This window comes from Phocoena sinus, chromosome 1, assembly GCF_008692025.1.
Source record: "Phocoena sinus isolate mPhoSin1 chromosome 1, mPhoSin1.pri, whole genome shotgun sequence".
Taxonomy (NCBI): domain Eukaryota; kingdom Metazoa; phylum Chordata; class Mammalia; order Artiodactyla; family Phocoenidae; genus Phocoena; species Phocoena sinus.
Genome location: NC_045763.1, coordinates 125707619 through 125731872, shown reverse-complemented (window position 1 = coordinate 125731872; position 24254 = coordinate 125707619). Strand labels below are relative to the sequence as shown.

Sequence of the window (24254 nt, the reverse complement as noted above, 5' to 3'; positions counted from 1 at the left end):
AATGAAAGAACCATGTGCAAAGGTGTGAGCAGGATTAAAGGTGAACACCCAGGTCAGCTACACTAGAAACAGTTGAAATACTGCCCCCAGGCCTGAAGGGGCAGGGAAAGGGTGATGTTACTGGAACCTAGTCTTAGAAGAGGGGACAACCAACAGAAGCTGAGGCTTCATGGAGAGAAACCCAGTCACTGCCTACCAGGGCTTGGCAGGGAAATTACTATTTTGCCCCTTTCTTCTCATCCTTTAATATTCCCCTGGTGCCTCCCACTGGCCAAGCCTAATGAGGACCTGAGGGCGGAGGGCACTTTCACGCAGTGCATTACGCTTCTCAGGGCCCAGGGCAGGAAAGAGAAGTACTCTGGAAAGTAAAATGAAGAATAGCCGTCACATCACCTTGCAAAACCATAACTCATTATTTTTTTTAATACCAGCCTCTCTTCAAGCACTTTCTACACACTGTCTCATTTAATTTTGTGTAGATTAAAAGTAAAGTATGTGCATATATGTATGAGTGCATGAATGTGGGCACACCCGTGCATATGCACACAGATACACACACGCGCACACACACTCACACACACACACACACACAGCCTGCATGGCTTTGGCAACTCGATCAGTGCTTCTGCTTAGGTGAAGCAACCCCACTGTCCAAGAGGGTTGAATTATTTTGGTAGATGTTAATATTGCAGCATTTTAAAAAGCTGGGTTAGAAAATAGCAGTCATTAGCGTCCAGCGTGCTTGGCTCCAGGCTGTTGACAGGGAGGGGAGGAAGGTTGGGCTGCAGCCTTTGCTGTGGTTCTCAGTTCTTCTCTGTCACTGTCTGCACGAGCGGTGTGTGAGCAGGAAGCCAGGGTGGGCTCCGTGAAAACAGGATTATAGTGCAAAGCCCTCACCGCAGCCCGCGTGCCACGGAGCCAGGGACACACCTGGACCCGGACCAGCAGCTGGGTAGTTGGCAGAGGAGCCTTGCGTGGTTCTGCCTCACTCACTCGGGGAACGATATGAAATCAGATTCATTCTCAGTGAATGAACATGCACCTAACCCTGTGGTTCTAGACTTTGTTATGCATGAAAGTCACAGTGGGAGTGGGGGTGGGGGAGCTCATTAAAAACACAGATTCCAGGGCCCCGTCCCCAGGGATTGCACTTCAGTAGGGTTGGTGGGGCCCCAGGAATCTGCCTTTAGCACATTTTTCTGTGAATATGATGCAGGTGGTCTGTGGACCTCACTTTGAGAAATGCTGATTTGGAGTGGTCATGTGTTTTTAGAGTTGGGAGAGACAATAGGCTTCCTAGGTGACCAAGTCCATCATTGAAGGCCAGAAAGGTTAAGTGAGTGTACAACCCCAAAGGAAGTACCAGTGCGTCCCTGCGGGAATGGGAGCAAGAGGGTGAATCTTAGTTAAGGTAGTCAGGCAAGATCAGAGGAAGCGGCAGACAGACAGCACTGGGGAAGCAACTGGCAGAGACAATGGAAATACTGTCTCCCTGGAGAGGAAAGTCATCTTCAGGGAGGCTCCTGCCCCTGCCTGCTGCAGAATGGTCAGAGGCAAGGGATTGTTAAATGTGCATGAGCTACAGGACACATTCGTCGAGTCTCACGATGCCAAGTCCTCCACACCCCTGAGAAACCCGGCAGGGGTGATGGGACCGACTGTCAGAGCAATGTGGGGTGCTTCAGACCCTCAATTTGGAAGTGGGAGACATGGGTTGATATCCAGACCCTGTCACCCAATATGTCTGTAAGTTGGGCCATTACTTCTCAAGGCCTCCATTTCCAAACTGGTAAAGTGGAAATAATAAGGCCAGCTTTCCCGCCTCCAATCAACGCAAGGATGAACTGTTTCATGCTACAGCCCTGCCAATGGAAGAGACTAAATATTTACTGAGTGCTTACTAGCTGCTAGATCATGTGGATTATATACATAGCTTTAAGCATTTAAAAGGCCGATTTCAAATTAGAAAATTTGACTTGGAATGACACCACTTCAGTGCTTTCTGAATGAATTATTTTCTTTTTTTCCTCATCTGTATCCATATCTTTCCAACGGGACATTCCTTTCAGCAGTGTTCTCTAGCAGATCATAAGCTCTTGATTACATGTATTCTGATTTCAACATGTTGTTTCACTTACAAGCACATAATCTATTTACTGAAGTGATATTTCCAACAGCCTCCATGTCTCTGGGCTTCATTCATCCTCACAGATCCTCAAATACTAATTCGGCACTTAGACCTACCAGCTTCCTTCCATGAGCGTCTCAGAACAAACATGGCTTGGCTCTCCCTTCACAATCTTGGTTCCAGTGCACGTGAAGGCCTCCTTCTCCACCACGAAGGCACTTCCTCCTGCCTGCTGCTTCCGGAACTCCTAAATTCTCCTCCCTCACTCTCTGCCTTCATTGCTCAGCCCTGAAACTCACCCTCAGTGACCTCTGCCATCCACACTCATCACAATGGACTAACGGAGCCCCTGAGGGTGGTGAAATAACACCCTCCCGGTTTTGCTCATTCCCAGGCTAATTCCGCCAGTCACATCTCTGCACAAGGATACTCAGCTGCCTGCAGAGCCCTGGGCTGCTCATCACACCGATTTGCCTAAGGATCCCCTCCACTCCAGTGTCTAGTGTTTCTCTGAGGTGATAATGACAACCTACGTTTGTGTCCAGCATTGTAATTTACAAAGGTTTACAAAGGCTTTGCCAGACCACAATTGGATATGATTCCCGCAGTCATCTCACGGTGGCTATTATCTCTCATTTCACAGATAATAACACAGGTTTGTCTAACTCAGTGGTTCTCAACCAGAGATGATTTGATTCCCCAGGGAATGTGTGGCAATGTCTGGAGGTATTTTTGGTTATCACATTTTGGAGAGGGGAGACCTACTGGCATCTAGTGGATAGAGGCCAGGGATGCTGTTAAACATCCTATAATGTACAGGACAGTCTCCACAACAAGGAATTATCTGGCTCAAAGTATCAATAGTGCCAAGCAAGATATTCTGGTCTAATGTCATTTCATTTACTTGTTGAACCAGGATTCTAACCCAGATATTTGGAGTCCAGGAGCCCCTGCTCTTTTTAGCGTCATGTGCCACGGCTTTCAGGTCCTGCCACTACCTTGGTTAATATCATCTCCTCATTAAGAGAAAAAGACTGATGAGCTCCATGAAGTTCCCTTGGTGATTTGTGCTAGCTTTGAAAATTATGGTTGTTATTAATTCTCTCTGAACCTAATTTTCCTCAACCATAAAATGGTTAGCCTAGAACTATTGGAAGATGAACTGGTCTGTCACACGTAAAGCACATGGTTGAGTATCCAGCACACAGTAGGTGCACTTTATTCTCCCCCTCCCAATCTTCTCTCCTCTCTCTTCTTAACTTCAGCTCTTCCTGAACTTCTTTAACTTTCTCTGCTGCCCGCAGTGTGAGCATTTTTAACATTTAACATTTTAGCTCTCAAGCTCTCATTTAGCTTCAAATGGCAAAAATGTGGGTTCCATCATAGGAAAGAAAAGGATCACACAAAGAGAGGCAAGCTTGAGGAAGAGGAGGACAGACTGGGTATACCAGGGCTATTCAAGATGTTCCTCAGCTAAACGGTGAAGCTGGCAAATATTCTTGTTTGGGGGAAAATATGAACAGTTCAGCAGACACTTGCCATCTTTCCTGAGAGTACATATATAAAGACCCTGTATTTTGGCCACATAGCTCTGCAGCCAAATCCTAATTATACACAGAAGTTAAAAGGGAAAAAAGAAAGTGCCCCCAAATGGAATCCTCCAATAATTTCCAGTCAATATTTTAGGTTAAGTATCTGTTCATCTGGGGCTACCACCTTCTCCCAGGCACCAGGATGAGCCATGCCTTCTGCCTTTCCAATAGCTTGTCCACGGAGCCAACAGGTCTTATCCAGGTTGCTCTAGTAGATGTAGATCTGCTCTAGAGTGACATCGTGAGTATATACTGTTTTAACTAGCAATGTACAACAGGATCTGCCCCAATCCTAAAGTAACTCGCTCAGAGGGATGTGTTGATTCGAAGGCCTTTGTGGAGGCTCCCCATTGAAATCAGGCCAAACAGCATATTCAGAATTTCTCAAGAAGGGATTATATGCCTGAGGAGGCTTCCAGGTAGGAGTGGATCCAGGTTCTAAAAAGTCTCACCAGAGCAGCTGTGGCTTTCCATAGCTTTCCGAAGAACTTAGGCCTAATAGCAAGTATGGGTGAGGATGTAGAGAAATTGAAACACTCACACCCAGCTGGTAGGAATGTAGAACGGTGCAGCTGCTTTGGAAAGCAGCCTAGCAGTTCCTCAAAAAGTTAAAAACAGAGTTACCATATAGGTCCAAAACTCCACTCTTAGGTACACATCCAAGGGCAATGAAAACATAAGGCCACACAAAAACTTGCATGTAAATGTTCATAGCAACATTGTTCATAGCCAAAAGGTGGAAACAACTCAAATGTCCATCAGTTTATGATGGATAAATATCATGCAGTATGTCCATACAGTGGAATATTGTTTGGCAATAAAATAAATGAAGTACTGACACCTGCTATAACATGGAAGAACCTTGAAAAAATGCTAACTAAAAAAACCATCACAAAAGGCCACATACTGAATGATTCCTTTTGTATGAAATATCCAGAATAGACAAATCCATAGAGACAGAAAGTAATTTTGTGGTTACCTAGGGCTAAAGGTTGAGGGAAAATGGAGAGTGATTGCTAATGGGTACAGAATTTCTTGTTGGATGATAAAAATGTTCTAAAATTGATTGTGGTGATGCCGGTAGAACTCTATGAATATAGCAAAAGTCATCGAATTATATACCTTCAATGGTGAATTGTATGGTGTATGAAGTATATCTCAATAAAGCTATTAGAAGGAGGAGAAGGAGAAGAAAGAAAAGGAGACAAAAAGGAAAAGGAAGAAGAATCATCAAGGCATTGGGATACTCATTGGCAGAGTCTCTCCAAAACATCTCAAGTTCATTACTACTAGGAAGTGAGACAGTCCAGTGATTATGCTGTGGGCTCTGGAATAAGTATGATTGAGCTGGGGTCAGTTAGGCGTTAGCATGACTGTGTTACTCCTTACCAAGTGACTCCTGAAATTTAGGTAGAGTTTTCTGATATAACTTGTGTGTAGTGGTTCTACAGCATGCATCAGGTCACCTGGAGGGCTTGTAAAAATGAATATTGCTGGGCGGCACCCCAGAATGCCTGATTCAGTAGGTCTGGGGTCGGGCCAGAGAATTTGAGTTTCTAACAAGTTCTCAGGTGATGCTGATGCTGCGGGCCCTAGAACCACACTTTGAAAACTACTGATCTAATACTGAGTTCTTGACGTTCCCCAGGGCCTACTGAGCATACTTTGCCAACAACAGCAGAAATTCATAGTGCAAATTAATTAGTATGTGTGATTTAATATTAATAACTTTATCAATATTTTATTTGGCGATTATTATTATATCTTTTTTTTGGCAGTACACGGGCCTCTCACTGTGTGACCTCTTCCGTTGCGGAGCACAGGCTCCGGACGCACAGGCTCAGCGGCCATGGCTTACAGGCCCAGCCGCTCCGCGGCATGTGGGACCTTCCCAGACCAGGGCACGAACCCGTGTCCCCTGCATCGGCAGGCGGACTCTCAACCACTGTGCCACCAGGGAAGCCCGGCAATTATTTCTAAATGTTGATATATAATTAGTGGACTGCAGTTTTGATGAAATGATGAAAGGAATCACAGTCTAGGAATCAGAAGACCTGGGGGTCATGCCCTTCCGGCCCTAGGAATTTGAACCAAAAAAGTTCCTGACCACAGTTTCCTCACCTGTGAAAAACAAATCCCAATAATGCCTCACTAATATATACAAGGCTGTGGGAAAGATAATATGATAACCCAGTTGAAAATGCATGGCAAATTGCATATGCGTTAAACGTACATTCTTAATGTCTGTTCAGGACAACCAGTCTCTGGGAAACCTCCAGCAATGGGCTGCAAGTCCTCAGTTTCTAGAATCCCCTGAGACACTGGATGAGTTAGGATGCTATCAACTCTAAGTAACAAGAATCTATACCCAAACTAGACTAAGCTCTAAAGATGTTTACTTTAGGGGGTCTAGCCATGGAAGCTGTAAACTGTAAGATAAAAGAGGTCTGCAGAGAATGGGGAAGAGGAAGGGCCTGGAAATTGTTGGGAAATGAGTGTGTGATAAAGATGAGTGCTTACAATGATTTGCATTGTCTCTTGGAGCTCTTTAAATCTTAAGACATATCCAGAATGCAGGATATAACTCATGAGCATCAGAACGATCCGTTTTAAAACCTCTACAGTAGTGGTTCTCAACCTTGGCTGTACATGCAAATCATACAGGAAGGTTTTAAAGGATACTCTTGTCTGGGCCTGGTTCAAAAGCTTCTGATCTGATGGATCTGGGGTGAGGTTCAGACACTGGTGTCTTTCAAAAGTTCCCCAGGTAATTCTTAAGTGCTGACAGGGTTGAGAATAATTGCTCCAGCGTATCATAAACCCAAGTGGTTGCCCTGAGCTTAGAGGACTCCAGTTGCCAGCACTGGGGAGTTACTTAGGGATAGGAGTGATAGGACAGTGGTCCCTAATCTTTTTGGCACCAGGGACCGGTTTCAAGGAAGGCAGGTTTTCCACGGACCGGCGGGGGAGGGGAGCGGGGGAGCTGGGAATGGTTTCGGGATGATTCAAGTGCTTTATATTTATTGTGTACTTTATTTCTATTATTATTACATTGTAATATATAATGAAATAAGTATACAACTCACCATAATGCTGACAGGAGGTGGAGCTCAGGTGGTAATGAGAGCAATGAGAAGCAGCTGTAAACACAGATGAATCTTCGCTCACTCACCCGCCATTCACCTCCTGCTGTGTGGCCAGGTTCCTAACAGGCTGCAGACCAGTACAGTCCGCAGCCCAGGGGTTGGGGACCCCTGTTATTGGAGAAGGTGGTACTAAAACAAACTGGGACTCATGCCTATTCAGCCCAGAGCCTCTTCCCCTCCCTTTGATAACTACATCCTCAGAGCAAATTACACGCTCGACACACACACAAATATACACACATGTTTGCTTTCCTCCCATGTGTAACTTTCTCCTTCAAGGTTACCTTAATTTAGCCTGAATGCCATCTGGTAAATATGCTATAAATTGACAAGGGGTGGACTCTATAGTGTGATTTTTTTCCCCTGGATCCACATTCCTTTAGGAAAGTGGTGCTTAAACTTTGGTGTGAATAAGAATCACGTGGAAGCATTTTTTAGTGTAGATACCTGGGCATCACCTGTGAGGTTATGATTTAATAGGTCTGGAGCCCAGGAATCTGCATTTTAACAATCTTCACAGGAGCTTGAGAAATCATTGGTCTACAACCACAATTTTAAGAAACTTCCTGAGGGACAGCCCTGATGAAAAATGGGAAATACTACCCACTTAGGAGATGCCCAAAGGACTCAAGAAATTTGAACAGCTAAATCACCAAAGAAAACAGACAGATGACCAATAAACACATGAAAAGATGTTCAAAATCATTAGTCATTATGGAAATGCAAATCAAAACCTCACTGAAATACTACTGGAAACCTAGTAACTTGTTAAAATGGTTAAAATAAAAGAAACTGCAATTTTTCTGGGAGGGATGCACTATAGTTCAGCACTTGAGAAATCAGGTAGTTTCTTACAAAGTTAAATATACACTTAATCCAGTACTCTCACTCCTAGGTATTTGCCCAAATGAAATAAAAATTTCTTCTCACAAAAACCTATTCATGGACGTTTATAGTAGTTTTATTCATAACTACCAAACACTGGGAAAAAAAAACAAATGTCTTTCAACTGGTAAATGTATAAGCAGTCTGTAGTAGAGTCATACCATAGAATACCACTCAACAGTGTAAAGGAATGAACTATTGACACTAACACACAACAATATGGATGGATCCAGAAAGCATTTTTCCTAGTGAAAGGAGTCAGACAAAAGGCAACATATTGTATGATTCCATCCATTTGACATCCTGGAAAAGGCAAAACTACAGTGACGGAAAGTAGATCAGTGGTTACCAGGGGCTGGGTATTGGGAAGGATTTGACTACCAAAGGGCATAAGGGGACTAGAGGGTTGAGGGAACTGTTCTGTGTCTTGATTATGGTACTGGTTGAACGACTGTATGCTGAACATTAGAAGAGATGAATTTTATTATATGTAAGTTATACCTCATTAAAAAGAAAACTCAACACAGAGGGGAAAACCACCAAAGGATAAAAAGTGGCTTTATTCAAATTAAACTCATGACGTATTTGTCAGCCCAGCACGGTTTCTAGGTGTAGATGGGTCCAATTTCAGCAGCTCAGAAGGATGTTTAAATGTAGCGATAATGCCCAACTTTTCTCTCCAGGGGCCCATAGTACTTCCCTATGTGACTTAAAAATTCTCAGAGTAGCCTGCAAACTGGCGTTCCATGCTCATAACTCAGGGTTAAAAGATGTTGGGCTGAGAACTTAAAGTAGGTATCTAGCCTTGCAGAAATGTGAATAACTCTGACCCTTCAACCTATTATTTTGGTGTTTTGAAATCACTTTCTGCGTATTTGTGTGGTCCTGGAAGGCTGGTTTGGAGAACAAATACAGGGGTTTGCTAGTGGTGGGGTTGGGGGGGGGTAGGGAAGAGAGAAGTGAAGTGCCAAGAGATGAGGGACAAATTTGCTCCTTTTTTCAAGTGAATGTTTCTGAGGTGTGTGAAGCCATTTGCTTTTATAATCTATCTGCTAAGTTGTTCCTCCTCTAGGGAGTTTCTTCCATTTGCATGTTCCTTACGTTTTCTTAGAATTCCACCTTAAAACAAACTGAATGTACTTATGGCCAATATCTCGGCGCTGAAAAGTTTTGCTTAAACGATGACACACTGCAGTTGGAGCCTGCTTGCTCGCCCACATCTGGAAGCCACATGTCAGCAGCAGCTGTATAAAACCAGCAGCCCAGCAGACATAGGGTGACATTTTTTGCCAGAAACCCAGACAGCATGGACCTCACTCTTCTGTGGGTGCTTCTGCCACTGGTCACTGTGACCTGGGGACAGTATGGAGACTACGGGTACCCATATCAGCAGTACCAAGATTATAGTGATGATGGGTGGGTGAATTTGAACCGGCAGGGCTTCAGCTACCAGTGTCCCCATGGGCAGGTGGTGGTGGCCGTGAGGAGCATCTTCAACAAGAAGGAAGGTTCTGACAGACAGTGGAACTACGCCTGCATGCCCACGCCTCAGAGCCTGGGGGAGCCTACAGAATGCTGGTGGGAGGAGATCAACAGGGCTGGAATGGAATGGTAAGAGCCAGCGGGCAGCACATGGCCGGTATTATTGCAGCATATCCCTCTCACTGGGGGATGCTTGATGCTCAGGGAATAGCACTTACTAGAGTCTGGGCAAGTTCTACCAGGAACCTTTCCATTGCATGCTCCGGGTGGGGCAGGGTCACTGCTGAGCAGACCGCATTACAGGACAAAAACCCAGAATGGGAGGGTGTCCATGGCAGATGGACTCTTCTGTGGTTCTGTTCCTTCCAGAAGCAGCCCTACTCTCAGTTTGGTCCAGGACTAGTAGGGGTCTGCGAAACGTTTACCAGTTCGCCAAAAGTTAAGTACAGAAATTCAAAGTATTTATGGAACTTTATAGCAATTTAACATTATTGTGACATCCAAGTGACATTTTAGTTTGGTAATAATTTATTTTGACTGTTTTACAAAAGTATTGGTACCCAATAGTTTGGGGAAAATAAACAATGGGACGTTCACCACAGACAGTTTGAGAAATATTGATATAGAGCAAACGAATGGGGAGAGGGGTCAAAGAAGCTTAGGCAAAGAGAAGTGAAATTAAATAGCTCTCTCCTGCCCCGATTAAATGTGCTCTCTCAGTTTTGAGTACCAAGGTCCTTCTCTCTGTCTGAATTTAAAATGGGTTTCACTGCTGGGAAATAGTTTACTAAAGTCTTTTGGGGAGAAGCACTGTTCTCTTCTGACTGGACTCTGCCATGGTTAATGACATGGAAATGGTCTGAGCCTGTGTCTTCACTGTGGGGTGTGACTGTCTCACCCTAGTACTTGGTCAGAACCCATCCTAGGAGCTATGGTCTGTGAGGCCAGTTAATCACAGCAGCCAGGATGAAAGCAGCACCACTGGGTGGGTCGGGGGAATGGGTGGAAGCAGACCCTGTGGAAGGCTGGCCTGGGGAAGAGGAAGCCCAACTGGCAGGCTGCTGTTATGGTAACTGTAGAGAGAAGATTCTTTGAGGACTCCCAGCATGCATGTGGTGTAATGGGGGTTAGGGATGGTCAAGCACAAAACTCTGAGGATCACTCCAGCAGCACACAGAACAATGATGGGAGATCAAGAGGAAAAGACTGATGGGTGGAGGGGACCTCTCAGTAATAAAAACAGCGGCCATTGATTGAGTGCTTACCCTGAGCAAGCACCATGCTGGGTGATTTCTATGGACTATCTCATTTAATGCTCAAAACAAATCTCTAAGTCATTTTATAGGTAGATAGAATGCAGTCTAGAGATCAGGGGTTTCCTCAGCTGGGAAGTGGTAGAGCAAGGATTTGGATTCAGTGAGTCTCAGCTCCAAAGTGTATGTGCTTAGCCCTGGTGATGGGTGAGACAGACTTGAGAGTCTGCTCCCTCTGCCCATTGTGGGCTCAGTCAGCACAGCCAGGGCCACAGGACTGGACTCAGGGCAGTTCTTCATCCTGAGGATGGAGGGCTCTGCAAATCACAGCAGAAGCCAGCCCTGGAGGGATTGGACGAACTTGTTTACTACCATGACTGAGGAGGGGCTCAGCCAGCCTGTGGAAGGGATGGGGATAGGGTCACACAGGCAGCTTCAGGTCAGGGGTCCCATTATTGGACCTTTCTCATCCCCCTCACTGCCTCTAGTGAGCAGATTTAATTATCCAAACCCCCTTCTGACAGATGGCTGACTCCGAATCCAGCCTCACCTCAATGACTGACAGTCTCCAGTGGTTCTCTGTAGCCAGGCCAGTTGCCTGGCACAGAGCATGGGGATGCCCAAATTACAACTGTCTGTCTAGTCCTCCAACTCAGGGGGCTATTATATGGGTGGGGCCCCTTTCTAATGTTCCCCTTGTAGAGCCACAGCAAAACACACTCAGATGATTTCTTAAGCCCCAAAGGAAGAGCCCTGGGCTCTGAATCAGGAGGCCTGGATTTAGATCCTGGTTCTAAAGACAACTTGCTGGGTGACCTTGAACCACGGGTTCAGCTCTCTAGGCTCCCACCACATTTGGAAAGCGAGCAGTCAGACTGCATGATCTCACAAGGTTCCATGGCTCCAGTTCTCTTTCCTCTGCTTGGCTCTGAAAAGACAGTTGGATTTTTCTTTCATTCTGTTGATTCTTGTGTTTACCCCTGCTAGGGAGAGAAGGCAAATTATGTTTAGTTTCAAACTTGCCAGAGTGTGACTGGTTTGTCATTAACTCCCAAACTGTTTGAAGAAAAGTATGAGAGGGAGTAGAAAGTATATGATTTTGTTTGACCAATGCAAGTCAAATGAGAAACTGACAGGCACGATCTCTCTTCCACCTTCTCTTCTTCCACATTTTTGAGTATGCAGAGTCAAGTAATATTTTTTTCTTTCTCCCTTTCCACCCTCTGTTTTCTCATCTCCTCCTCCATTAATCACAGAGTAAAAAATGTACAAACATGAAAAACAGTAGGACTCAGCTGTCCCAGGACTGATCTCAATTATTCCAGAGGCATTTTTGTTGGATGATTATTGCTTTGAGTTTAGACTCCAGTCTCAGTGAAAAATCTGGAAGGAAAGAAATGGCTCATAAACTGGGGAACAGTTATATCTTCCCGTTGGCTGCAGGGTCTTAATCTGTTCCGGAGGAAGAGTTGACAGTTTTGTGCAATTTGGCTGCCTTGTATAACTACATTAGTTGCAGGCTTATTTTAAAAGGGGACGAGGAATCTTGAACACTGATGTGACAACAGTACATAGGGTCTGCTAAAGACACTTGCTAATTGGAGCACAGTCTTTAAAAAGTGCTTCCGCCGTGGCTGAGTGACTTGTAACACTGCTGTTTGGCTAGGGTTTCTCTGTTGAAAATCACTTCTTCAGTTGGCAGATTCTGAAGTGTGCATGCTTGTCCCTCACTAACAACTGCTTGGAGGCTTTACCTGGGTTCCATGAGTGGCATTTTGCCATCTCAGAGCATGCCTCAGTTTTTCTTGGGGAGTCTTCTCAAACCTGGGTTGGCCCAGGCTGCAGGACATGTGGGTCCTGTGTGGAATAGGATGAAACTGGAATTTTGTAGTGAGGCTGAGCTGGAGTGTGGTGGAAGGGGCTCTGGTCTTAGAATCAGGAAACTTTGACTTGCAGCTCCTGTTTCTATCATATCTGAGCTCTGTGGTCTTGGGCATTCAGTTTCTCATTCTGGAAAAAAAGAAAAGAGTGTGACACCCACCTCACAAGCTGTTAGAGGGTGTTACCGTGATGCTTACAGGAGAAAGTGTAGGAGAACTCTAAAACAAATCTAAATCTAAAACAAATTCTTGGCACATCATGGACAGTCAATAAAGATTTTGTGAATCTGAAATTTGACGAGGCTAATTTGAGGCAAACCAGCTTTACATGGAGTCTGAATTCAGAAGAAGAGCATTCAGTATATTGGCATCTGCTTTTTCCCCAGGGCTTCAAAGAATTCCCAAGAAGATATTTCAAAATGGTAGCTTGTTTTAGAGCTAATTATTTGAATTTATGAATTTACCAAAGATAAGTCACATGATAGAGAAGAGGAAGCCATGTTACTTCCACAACATTCCAAAATCATGAGCTACTCCAAATTTTGGCAGTTTTATCCTTGGCTAAGGTGCAAGCCCACATAAGAGCATATAATTCAGCCTGTTAGGCTGAAGTAGCCATAGATGAAGGTACTGCCTCAACAATATCAAAAGAAGTTGCAATAGCATACTCGGCACAACATTTGCCATTGTCACCTTTTAAATAAGAACTACTAGTGAACCATGAATAGTCAACATGCCCCAAAGAATTTCCTACAGATCATTTACAAGGAGTCAGTAGGTGATCCATCAGTGTTAAGCAGTCAAGAGGAACTTCATCAGTGACAGAGGGGAGAAGAGTAGCAGAATTAAGATTATTACAGCATAAAAGAGTGATGTGAGGAACAGCTAACAAGAGGACTTCTTATGAAGTGAGGCAGCTGAGAAATGTTGAGTGTGATGAGAATTTTCAGGAGAGCTTCTACTGAAATGGTGAAATGGTCCTGGACAAACCTCAACTCTAAGTCCTTAGGTTTTCTCACCAGTAAAATAAGAGCATTACAGGGACTAGTTAAGGGACAGTGAGGCCTTGAGCCTTGTAATCTTCTAAGATGGTTTTTATGCCTTGAAGGGCTTCTTTACTTACAGGATGTTGATTAATTCTGGGAAAAGGTTTTAAGAGATCTATCTGAGTCTTGATGGGAGGTGGCCTGTGAATTTTGCCAATATCAGCTGTAGATTTTGCCCATGAGGAGGGTGGTAGTTGATTCAATAGGGGTAGATGATCAGTGTTTCCAGAATAAACTCTAGTACCATCAAAAACAAAGCAAATAAAAGATGTCAAAGAGTCATTTAACTCACCTGGTTGGCTGCTTGGATAACTACTGTCAATTCTAGAATTGCTTTCTCCTTTTGGGAGAAAGAAAGTTCTATATACTTCTCTAAGAAGTCTTGACCTAATAAATGGATGGGCAGAGAAACTAAGGAGAAAGGGGTATGTGTCTTTCAAAGGGCCTAAACAAAAGGGAATACGTCCAAGGACAGAAACCTCTTGAGGTTTATTAGAGATCCCTACTATTTGAATTGTTTTAGCGCTACAAGGCAAGGGGTGATTGACAGTAGAGGGGTTGAGTAGCAGGAGTGTGGCTCCAGTGTCAGTGAGGTCTGGAAGAGATTTATCCCCGATCTGGAGAAACGTTCTTCAAGTCGGTTAAGAGGGAGGATTGGGAAGAGCTCCTATAGTTCCCAGGAGCTTAGTCACTGAGAACCGGGCGGATGTTGGAAAAGGCTGATTAGAGGGCTGAAGGCACCTAAAGCACTTAAATTTGTAGCAAATTCTTTTCCAATGTCCTGGCTTTTTGCAATAATAGCAGAAACTCGGGGCGGGTGGAGGATCATTTAGGGGCCTTCACTTGCTGGAGTTGAAGGTTAAGAATTTTGTCAGTCTTCCTTTTAGGTGACTCATTTAAAGTATGAGAGACCTGGTTTATCAGATTAACTAAACCTGGAGTGGACAAATTTTCCTGTTCTGTCCTGGTCCTTTTTACCAGAAGGGAGATGTTCTGGGTCAGCCTATGACTAAACATATAGTTACAAGCTATATGGGTGGAATCAACATCTGAAGAAAGACCAGAATTTGCTTTAAAAATAATATGAAATCTATTGTAATAGTCATAAACAGGTTCATCAGATTTTTGTGTGCAAGCCTGAATTTTGTTCCATTCAACGCAACAGTCTTTGGAAAAGCCCTAGGAATTCCTCAACGAAGTCACTTATTGATTGCCTGAGTCTGATCATATAATAAGTTAGTGGGCTGGTCTCATGATTGTAATTCTAGAGAACTGTCGGGCTTTCCTCTACTAACAGTTTTCATTCAATGCTGGGCCTGGCCTTCATCTACAAGCATATGAACAAGCTGATGTTAAGTCTTAGAAACCAGGTTGATAAATCTGAATGACTATATTAATTCAGCAAATCTGTGAGGATCTCCAGTTACTTTGGGAGAATCTCTGACCTTGACTCGCAGTTCAGCACTCGTCCAGGAAATATAAGAAGTTAAGGGTTTGTCCTCTGGATCCCCCAAAGGCTTAATTTTAAAGGGATAGGTTCTGATAAGTTCAGAGGAAAAGGGAGTGGGGAGAGTTTCAGAGAAAAGGGGAAGTCTGGCAAGAGAATTAGTATTGGGGAACTGGGGATGTAAGGGAGCTGTAGGCAGGCAAAAAGAAGGGAAGGGGGAAGCTGGCACTGGAGGTGGGACTTGAGCAGGAGGAGGAGTGAGACAAGATGGTGCTGGAGATGGAGCCTGAGACAGAGAAGCCAAGGAAGAAGAGCCTGAGACTTTGGGAGCCATGTTACCTTTCTTTAATTGTTTACCTTAGTTCATCTTAAAATCTTATTTTGCAAAGATCCAATTTTAGGCTGCTGATAATGTTTGGAAGCCTAAAAATACCAATCGAAATAGGCATTCCATTTAGTTTTGGAAATTTTAGAGCTATGGTTGTCCAATTTGGTTTTAAGAAAAGAACGTTTAGGGATTTCAAAATTCCTCATAATGGTCATTGATATTCTAAATTGCTGTCAGTTAGGTCAGTCCAGTTTGGTTAGACATGCACATGAAGAAGGACCTTGGTTTTCAAACATAAAATGGGCCAGGATCCCTGTAGGAAAGGGGTACCCTCAAAATATTTAGATAACTGGGATCCTATTTCTCAGAGCTTTTTCTGTAGAGTAAAATAATTCTTTTCAAACAACTTAAGCAGCTCAAATAGCTCAAACAGCCTGCAGGCCTAATAGCAGCCAGTTCTAAGGGAACAGTCTAGTCCTGGAAGAGCCAGGCAGGAAGCTGCTCAGCACAGTTCCAATAGAACAGCCCCTATTCCTGAAGGAATGGGCTGGTGGCTAGCCAGTTCAAGCTGGATAAGTCTGATTTCAAAAATCAGGCCAAAGTGCCAAATGAGTAGACGCATACAGAACAAGGTCTTAACCAAAAAAGATGAAACCTTAAAACAGATCCCAAATAAAACCTGGAGAGCTTCAAAATGCAAAGAGGATGAAGCTCAGATCCAGGAGAAAGACTTGCCCTCAAACCCCAGGGTAAGTTAGAAAAGCAGTGAGCAACAATGAGCTCAATGTAGTACCACACCTGTTTGCTTACAAGCCTCAGAGTAATCAGGGGTCTTCACTGGACCCACATATGGAACAACAAAATGTTGACCTAAAACAAATAGACAGCCAGTTATAACTCCAGAAAAAAATGGGTTTATTTGGAGGAGCAAAGAATTGCAATTTAGGTTCTACAACTATAGTGAGGCATGCACAAATCCCCCACAAAATGGAGAGGAGAAAACTCTTTTATAGAGGGGAAAAGGAAGTTGGGGGGCCTATATTAAACAAAGTTCATGGCTTTTCATTGGTTGCGTTATGACGATCTCTCATGGGCTGAGCGCTTGCCAGGCAAGAAGAGGAAATCTTTCTCTTCTATTGGGCTCTGCTATGTTTGAAGGGTATGAGAGCACCCCTTTCTGGTCTCCTGACTCTAATTGAGGTTTCTGCTTATTAATTTTTTACAGTAGGAACTCAGTTTTCCATAATCTGATTCTAACTGAGACCAAGGTTCTGTCTAGAGCAATCCGTCCTGATTCATTATTCTGATCATTCAGTAAACACAGTGCTCACCTCTTCAGAGAAGTTTTCCCAGACCACCTCCTCTAAACCAACGTCTCTCACACTCTACTCCCCAAACTGCGTTACGTTTCCCGCAGTGCTCTTCTCATTACATGATTTGTATTTATAGTTTGTCCCCTTCAGATTATAAGCTTCATGAATGTAGGGACTTTGTCTCATTCACCACTGTATAGAATATTGCCCAGCACTAGAATAATGCTGGCACATAGTGGGCCCCACTAAATATGTAGCAAAAGACCAAGTAAGACTAGTTAGTGCATCGAGCAGCTCACGGTGCCCTCAACAAAGAAGCCTGAGATCTTCCTGCAAGGGAAACCATTTTGCTTACATTTTTTAATTTAATTTTTTTATTTTATATTGGAGTACAGTTGATTTACAATATTGTGTTAGTCTCAGGTGTACAGCAAAGTGATTCAATTATACATATACATATACATATATCCATTCTTTTTCAAATTCTTTTCCTATATAGGTTATTACAGAATGTTGAGTAGAGTTCCTTGTGCTGTATAGTAAGTCCTTGTTGATTATTTTCCATATAGTAGTGTGTATATGTTAATCCCAAACTCCTAATTTATCCCTCTCCCCCAGTACATATATACAGGGGAATACTACTGAGTCATAAAAATGAATGAAATAATGCCATTGGCAGCAACATGGATGGACCTAGAGATTATCATACTAAGTGAAATAAGACAGAGAAAGACAAATACCATATGATATCACTGATATGTGGAATCTATTGATACAAATGAATTTATTTACAAACAGACTCACAGACTTCAAAAACAAACTTATGCTTACATTTTTGATTCTCAATATTCCAGTGTCTATAATATGGGGCTCAATTTTATTGTACACATCTCATTTTGGCTTCTTGCATTCACCACCATGCAGGATGGTCTTTTTTGACTTCCTGAAGTTCTCTAAACCATGTGCAGAGGATGGCTGACACACTTGTTAGCTCAGGATAAATTCTTTATTAGGTTTCCATTATCCCACAAATCTTAATGTCCCAATATGCTTTTAAAAATACAATAGCAAAACTTTTTATTGCAAAAGCCACACAGGCTAAATGCTACATGGTATCCTGGTTTGGATCCTGTAACAGAAAAAGTACATTAATGGAAAACCTGGTAAAACCTAAATGAAGTCTGGAGTTTAGTGATGTACAATGTTAATTTCTTAGTGTTCATAAAGGCACCAGAGTGATGAAAGGTAACTTTAGGGTAATCTAGGTGAAGGGCATACATGAATCCTATGTATTATCTTTACAAATCTTCTGTATCTCAAAAATTATTTCAGAATTAAAAGATTAAAAAATAAGGGTGCAGGCTGGTAGAGTACATATTGGGAGTTTAAAAGGCAGAGTGTAACCGAATCACAAAATCTCAGCACTGGGAGGGATCTCATGTAAAATCCAGAACAACCTCCCTACATCATAGATTAGGAATTAAAGCCAAGAGTGAAGCAATTGAAAAAGCAGTGAAACAAGTACATTAAGTATAAGTGCTATTATCTTAATCCTAATTGATATGGTGCTTTATAGTTTATAAAGTATTCCTCAGTCATACATTCATTTGCTTATTCATTCACTACCAATGTTTATTATCACAAACTTTGCCAGACTCCAAGATTATGAAGATAAATAACATACAGTCTATGCCCTTGTGCTACTCATGGTCTAATCTTATTTGATCTTCACAATAATACTGCAAGGCAGCATTACTATTTCCCCCATTTTATACATGAAGGAACGTGGTTCAGAAGCATTAGGAGACTTGCCTGTTCATAGCTAGTGCAGAGGTGGAACCCAAGCCACAGTGCTGATGCCACAGTGCTGCTGGTGAATATTAAATGTTGGTGGTATTTTTGGTCTTGAATAAAGTTGTAGTCAGTTCTGGGCTAAAGAAGATATCACACCTATGTAAGATTGACCTCTGAGGGAAACAAGGTTGAGTGTGGGAGAATAGAGTTATAGCAGATCTAGGATTCTTGCCAACTTTCCATCTTGGTCATTGTCCTGAGATCTAGGAATCAGTTGTCTGAGGGAACTTGGGCTTTGCAAAATGGCTCTTGGCTGTGCTCATAGGATGGTAAACGTTCACTCCTCCCAGATTTGCTTCTGTCTGCATACCTGTCAGACATAATATTCCTAATGAATAAGAGGTTTCCACAGAATTAGGATACCTTTCTCTCTCCTCTCTCTCTCTGTGTATGTGTGTGTTTCTTCAAGGTATCTTGAAGTAATTGAAAGAATATGGACTTTGGAGACAAACAGAACAGTTCTCAAAATGCAGCCCCACTACTAACTTTAGGCAAGTCATGTCAACTTTCTAAGCCTCAGCTTCTACTTCTACAAAGACAATGCCCCAGAATTGTTGTGAGAATTAAATGAGATAATATATATGTATTATTGGCTGTGTGTCCTTTGGGGAATTACTTAACCTCTCTAAACCTGAGTTTCCTTATCCATCAAATGGCGGTGGTGGTGGGGAACTGATTATCCAAGCCCATTTCACGGGATTGTTTTCATGATTAAAATAAATAATGCAGGTATAGTGCTTAACACAATGGCTGGCACATGGTAAGTCCTATATAAGAGTTATTTATCCTTACTATAATGACTACTCCCTGGAAACTGAAACTCAAAGAGATAAACGTCACACAGTTGGTAAATTATAAAGCTGGAGTTGAAATATACAAATTGCTAGATTACAAAGACCACTGATAGGTAACATTTCGTTTTGGGAACATATAATTCAGTATACATATTAAGTGTACAATATGAGTGTCAAATATTTTTCACATTTCAGATAACACAGTGGTAGTATTAGATCTCTTGGTTAACAAATATTGTAAATAATTGACTTCAGGAGCTCCTGTGGTTAATTAAGCCTGAAATCCCTGCGTGACCTGGAACTGTTCTCAGGCCAAAAGTGATCTCAGGACACAAATGCATCTCATAATATAACCTGGATCTTCTCAGAGGCCTTTGGGTTAGCCTCTACTGCTTGTATTTTTCTAAAACAGGGCAGGAGTTTGTGTTTTGGGAAGAATTTCTATTTCTCCCTTGTCCTGTCCTATGGCTTTCTATCCAGAGAAGCTGTTCAGCAGTTCATTTCTGATTCACCATCTTGAAACCTGCTATATACTAGCAGAATTAAAACCCGACATGGAGAAGATAGCAGAACTCTTACCCAGATGTGGGCAGGAAGAGAGCAGACAGCATATAACTCAGCATTATTTAAAGAGACTGTTCATATCCCCATCATTGTGGCAGGGGGACCAGTAATCAGTGGTACAGTGTTTACCTTCAAAACCCGTGCACTATCCCACGATGAGATGGTTCAGAGATAGTACATGTTAGGTGAAATGTGTGATGGTGACATCAATGTATCATGAGGAAGAAAAATCAGCAAGAGTTACAATTGTCAAGAAAGGAAGATTTCTTGGAGCAGGTGAGCTTCAAATTATGTTTTATCATCTACTTTCTGAGGCTAATCTTACTGCCCCACTGGAAGGGTTCAACCTTGATAATTCCTAATGTAGGCTCCAACAGAAAGTGTTTTGTGGAGACTAAAATGTAGCTTCTTTCCATTTAATTGCAAATATTTATGATAATAGTGATAATAACAACTACTACCTTTCCTGCCTTCCTGCATTTTTTTTCAAACATCTTTATTAGAGTATAATTGCTTTACACTGTTGTGTTAGTTTCTGCTGTATAACAAAGTGAACCAGCTATATGTATATGTATACCCAATATCCCCTCCCTCTTGTATCTCCCTCCCACCATTCCTATCCCACCCCTCTAGGTAGTCACAAAGCACCGAGCTGATCTCCCTGTGCTATGATAGCTTCCCACTGGCTATCTATTTTACATTTGGTAGTGTATATACGTCCATGCCACTCTCTCACTTTGTCCCAGCTTACCATCCCCCTCTCCGTGTCCTCAAGTCCATTTTCTACATCGAATCTTTATTCCTGTCCTGCCCCTAGGTTCATCAGAACCAATTTTTTAAAGATTCCATATATATGTGTTAGCATACAGTATTTCTTTTCTCTTTCTGACTTACTTCACTCTGTATGACAGGCTCCATCCACCTCACTACAAATAACTCAATTTCGGTTCTTTTTATGGCTGAGTAATATTTCTTTGTATATATGTGTCACGTCATATTTATCCATTCATCTGTCGATGGACACTAAGGTTGGGTCCATGTCCTGGCTATTGTAAATAGTGCTAAAATGAACATTGTGGTACATGACTCTTTTTGAATTATGGTTTTCTCAGGGTATATGCCCACTAGTGGAATTTCTGGACCAAAGAGTAGTTCTATTTTTAGTTTTTTAAGGAAACTCCATACTGTTCTCCATAGTGGCTGTACCAATTTACATTCCCACCAACAATGCAACAGGGTTGCCTTTTCTCCACACCCTCTCCAGCATTTATTGTTTGTAGGTTTTTTGATCATGGCCATTCTGACCACTGTGAGGTGATACCTCATTGTAGTTTTGATTTGCATTTCTCTAATGATTAGTGATGTTGAACATACTTTCATGTGTTTGTTGGCAATCTGTATATCATCTTTGGAGAAATGTCTATTTAGGTATTATGCCCATTTTTGGATTGGGTTGTTTGTTTTTTTGATATTGAACTGCACGAGCTGCTTGTAAATTTTGAAGATTAATCCTCTGTCAGTTGCTTCATTTGCAAATATTTTCTCCCATTCTGAGGGTTGTCTTTTTGTCTTGTTTATGGTTTCCTTTGCTGTGCAAAAGCTTTTGACTTTCATTAGGTCCCATTTGTTTATTTTTGTTTTTATTTCCATTACTCTAGGAGGTGGGTCAAAAAGGATCTTGCTGTGATGTATGTCACAGAGTGTTCTGCCTATGTTTTCCTCTAAGAGTTTTATAGTGTCTGGCTTTATATTTTGGACTTTAACCCATTTTGAGTTTATTTTTGTGTATGGTGTTAGGAAGTGTTCTAATTTCATTCTTTTACATGTAGCTGTCCAGTTTTCCCAGCACCACTTATTGAAGAGGCTGTCATTTCTCCATTGTATATACTTGCCTCCTTTATCAAAGATAAGGTGACCATATGTGCGTGGGTTTATCTCTGGGCTTTCTATCCTGTTCCATTGATCTATATTTCTGTTTTTATGCCAGTACCATACTGTCTTGATTACTGTAGCTTTGTAGTATAGTCTGAAGTCAGGGAACCTGACTCTTCCAGCTGCATTTTTCTTTCTCAAGATTGCTTTGGCTATCCAGGGTCTTTTGTATCTCCATACAAATTTTAACATTTTTGGTTCTAGTTCTGTAAAAAATGCCAGTGGTTGTTTGGTAGGGATTGCATTGAATCTGTAGATTGCTTTGGGTAGTATAGTCATTTTCACAATGTTGATTCTTCCAATCCAAGAACATGGTATATCACTCCATCTGTTTGTATCATCTTTAATTTCTTTCATCAGTGTCTTATAGTTTTCTGCATACAAGTCTTTTGTCTCCTTACGTAGGTTTATTCCTAGGTATTTTATTCTTTTTGTTGCAATAGTAAATGGGAGTGTTTCCTTAATTTCTCTTTCACATTTTTCAACATTAGTGTATAGGAATATAAGAGATTTCTGTGCATTAATTTTGTATCATGCTACTTTACCAAATTCATTGCTTAGCTCTAGTAGTTTTCTGGTAGCATCTTTAGGATTATCTACGTATAGTGTCATGTCATCTGCAAACAGTGACAGCTTTACTTCATCTTTTCTGATTTTGATTCCTTTTATTTCTTTTTCTTCCCTGATTGCTGTGGCTAAAACTTCCAAAACATGTGGAATAATAGTGGGGAGAGTGGGCAACTATGTCTTGTTCCTGATCTTAGAGAAAATGGTTTCAGTTTTTCACCATTGAGAATGATGTTGGCTGTGGGTTTGTCATATATGGCCTTTATTATGTTGAGGTAGGTTCCCTCTCTGCCTCCTATCTAGAGAGTTTTTATCATAAATGGGTGTTGAATTTTGTTGAAAGCTTTTTCTGCATCTATTGAGATTATCATATGGTTTTTACCTTTCAGTTTGTTAATATGGTTTATTACATTGTTGATTTGCATATATTGAAGAATCCTTGCATTCCTGGGATAAACCTCACTTGACAATGGAGTATGATCCTGTTAATGTACTATTGGATTCTGTTTGCTAGTATTTTGTTGAGGATTATTGCATCTATGTTCATCAGTGATATTGGCCTGTAGTTTTCTTTTATTGTGACAACTTTGTCTGGTTTTGGTATCAGGGTGATGGTGGCCTCATAGAATGAGTTTGGGAGTCTTCCTCCCTCCTCTATATTTTGGAAGAGTTTGAGAAGGATAGGTGTTAGCTTTTCTCTAAATGTCTGATAGAATCGCCTGTGAAGCCAGCTGGTCCCGGGCTTTTGTTTGTTGGAAGATTTTTAATCACAGTTTCAATTTCAGTGCTTGTGACTGGTCTGTTTATATTTTCTAGCTCTTCCTGGTTCAGTCTCAGAAGGTTGTGCTTTTCTAAGAATTTGTCCATTTCTTCCAGGTTGTCCATTTTATTAGCATATAGTTGCATTTACTAATCTCTCATGATCCTTTCTATTTCTGCAGTGTCAGTTGTTACTTCTTTTTCATTTCTAAATCTGTTGATTTGAGCCTTCTCCCTCTTTTTCATGATGAGTCTGGCTAATGGTTTATCAATTTTGTTTATCTTCTCAAAGAACCAGCTTTCAGTTTTATTGATCTTTGCTATTGCTTCCTTCATTTAGTTTTCATTTATTTCTTATCTGGTCTTTATGATTTCTTTACTTCTGCTAACTTTGGGGAGTTCTTTGCTCTTCTTTCTCTAATTGCTTTAGGTGAAAGGTTACATTGTTTATTTGAGATTTTTATTGTTTCTTGAGGTAGGATTGTATTGCTAAAAACTTCCCTCTTAGAACTGCTTTTGCTGCATCCCATAGGTTTTGGGTTGCCGTGTTTTCATTGTCATTTGTTTCTAAGTATTTTTTTATTTCCTCTTTCCTTTCTTCAGTGATTTCTTGGTTATTTAGTATTGTATTTTTTAGCTTATATCTGTTTGTATTTTTTTACATTTTTTTTCCCTGTAATTGATATCTAGTCTCATAGCATTGTGGTCAGAAAAAATGCTTGATACAATTTCAGTTTTCTTACATTTACTGAGGCTTGATTTGTGATCCAATATATGATCTATCCTGGAGAATGTTCCATGAGCACTTGAGAAGAAAGTGTATTCTGTTGTTTCTGGATGGAATACCCTATAAATATTAATTAAGTCCATCTTGTTTAATGTATGATTTAAAGCGTGTGTTTCCATATTTATTTTCATTTTGGATGATCTGTCCATTTGTGAAAGTGGGGTGTTAAAGTCCCCTACTATTATTGTGTTACTGTTGATTTTCCCTTTTATGGCTGTTAGCATTTGCCTTATGCATTGAGATGCTCCTATATTGGGTGCATAAATATTTACAATTTTATATCTTCTTCTTGGATTGACCCCTTGATCATTATGTAGAGTCCTTCTTTGTCTCTTGTAATAGTCTTTTTTTTTAAGTCTATTTTGTCTGATATGAGAATTGCTATGCCAGCTTACTTTAGATTTCCATTTGCATGGAATATCTTTTTCCATCCCATCACTTTCAGTCTGTATGTGTCCCTAGGTCTGAAGTGGGTCTCTTGTAAACAGCATATATAC

At 41.6% G+C, this 24254-nt stretch overlaps 1 protein-coding gene across 1 annotated transcript in view; it reads left to right on the top strand.

Moving 5' to 3' along the window:
- The first annotated feature begins 8362 nt into the window (after positions 1–8362).
- Positions 8363–24254, top strand: part of DPT (dermatopontin) — a 40286-nt gene continuing 24394 nt past the window's right edge. The window contains exon 1 of the mRNA XM_032602336.1: positions 8363–9362. Within this exon, the coding sequence (XP_032458227.1) occupies positions 9058–9362 (305 nt within the window). The 5' untranslated portion in view covers positions 8363–9057. The remainder of the gene's footprint in view (positions 9363–24254) is intronic.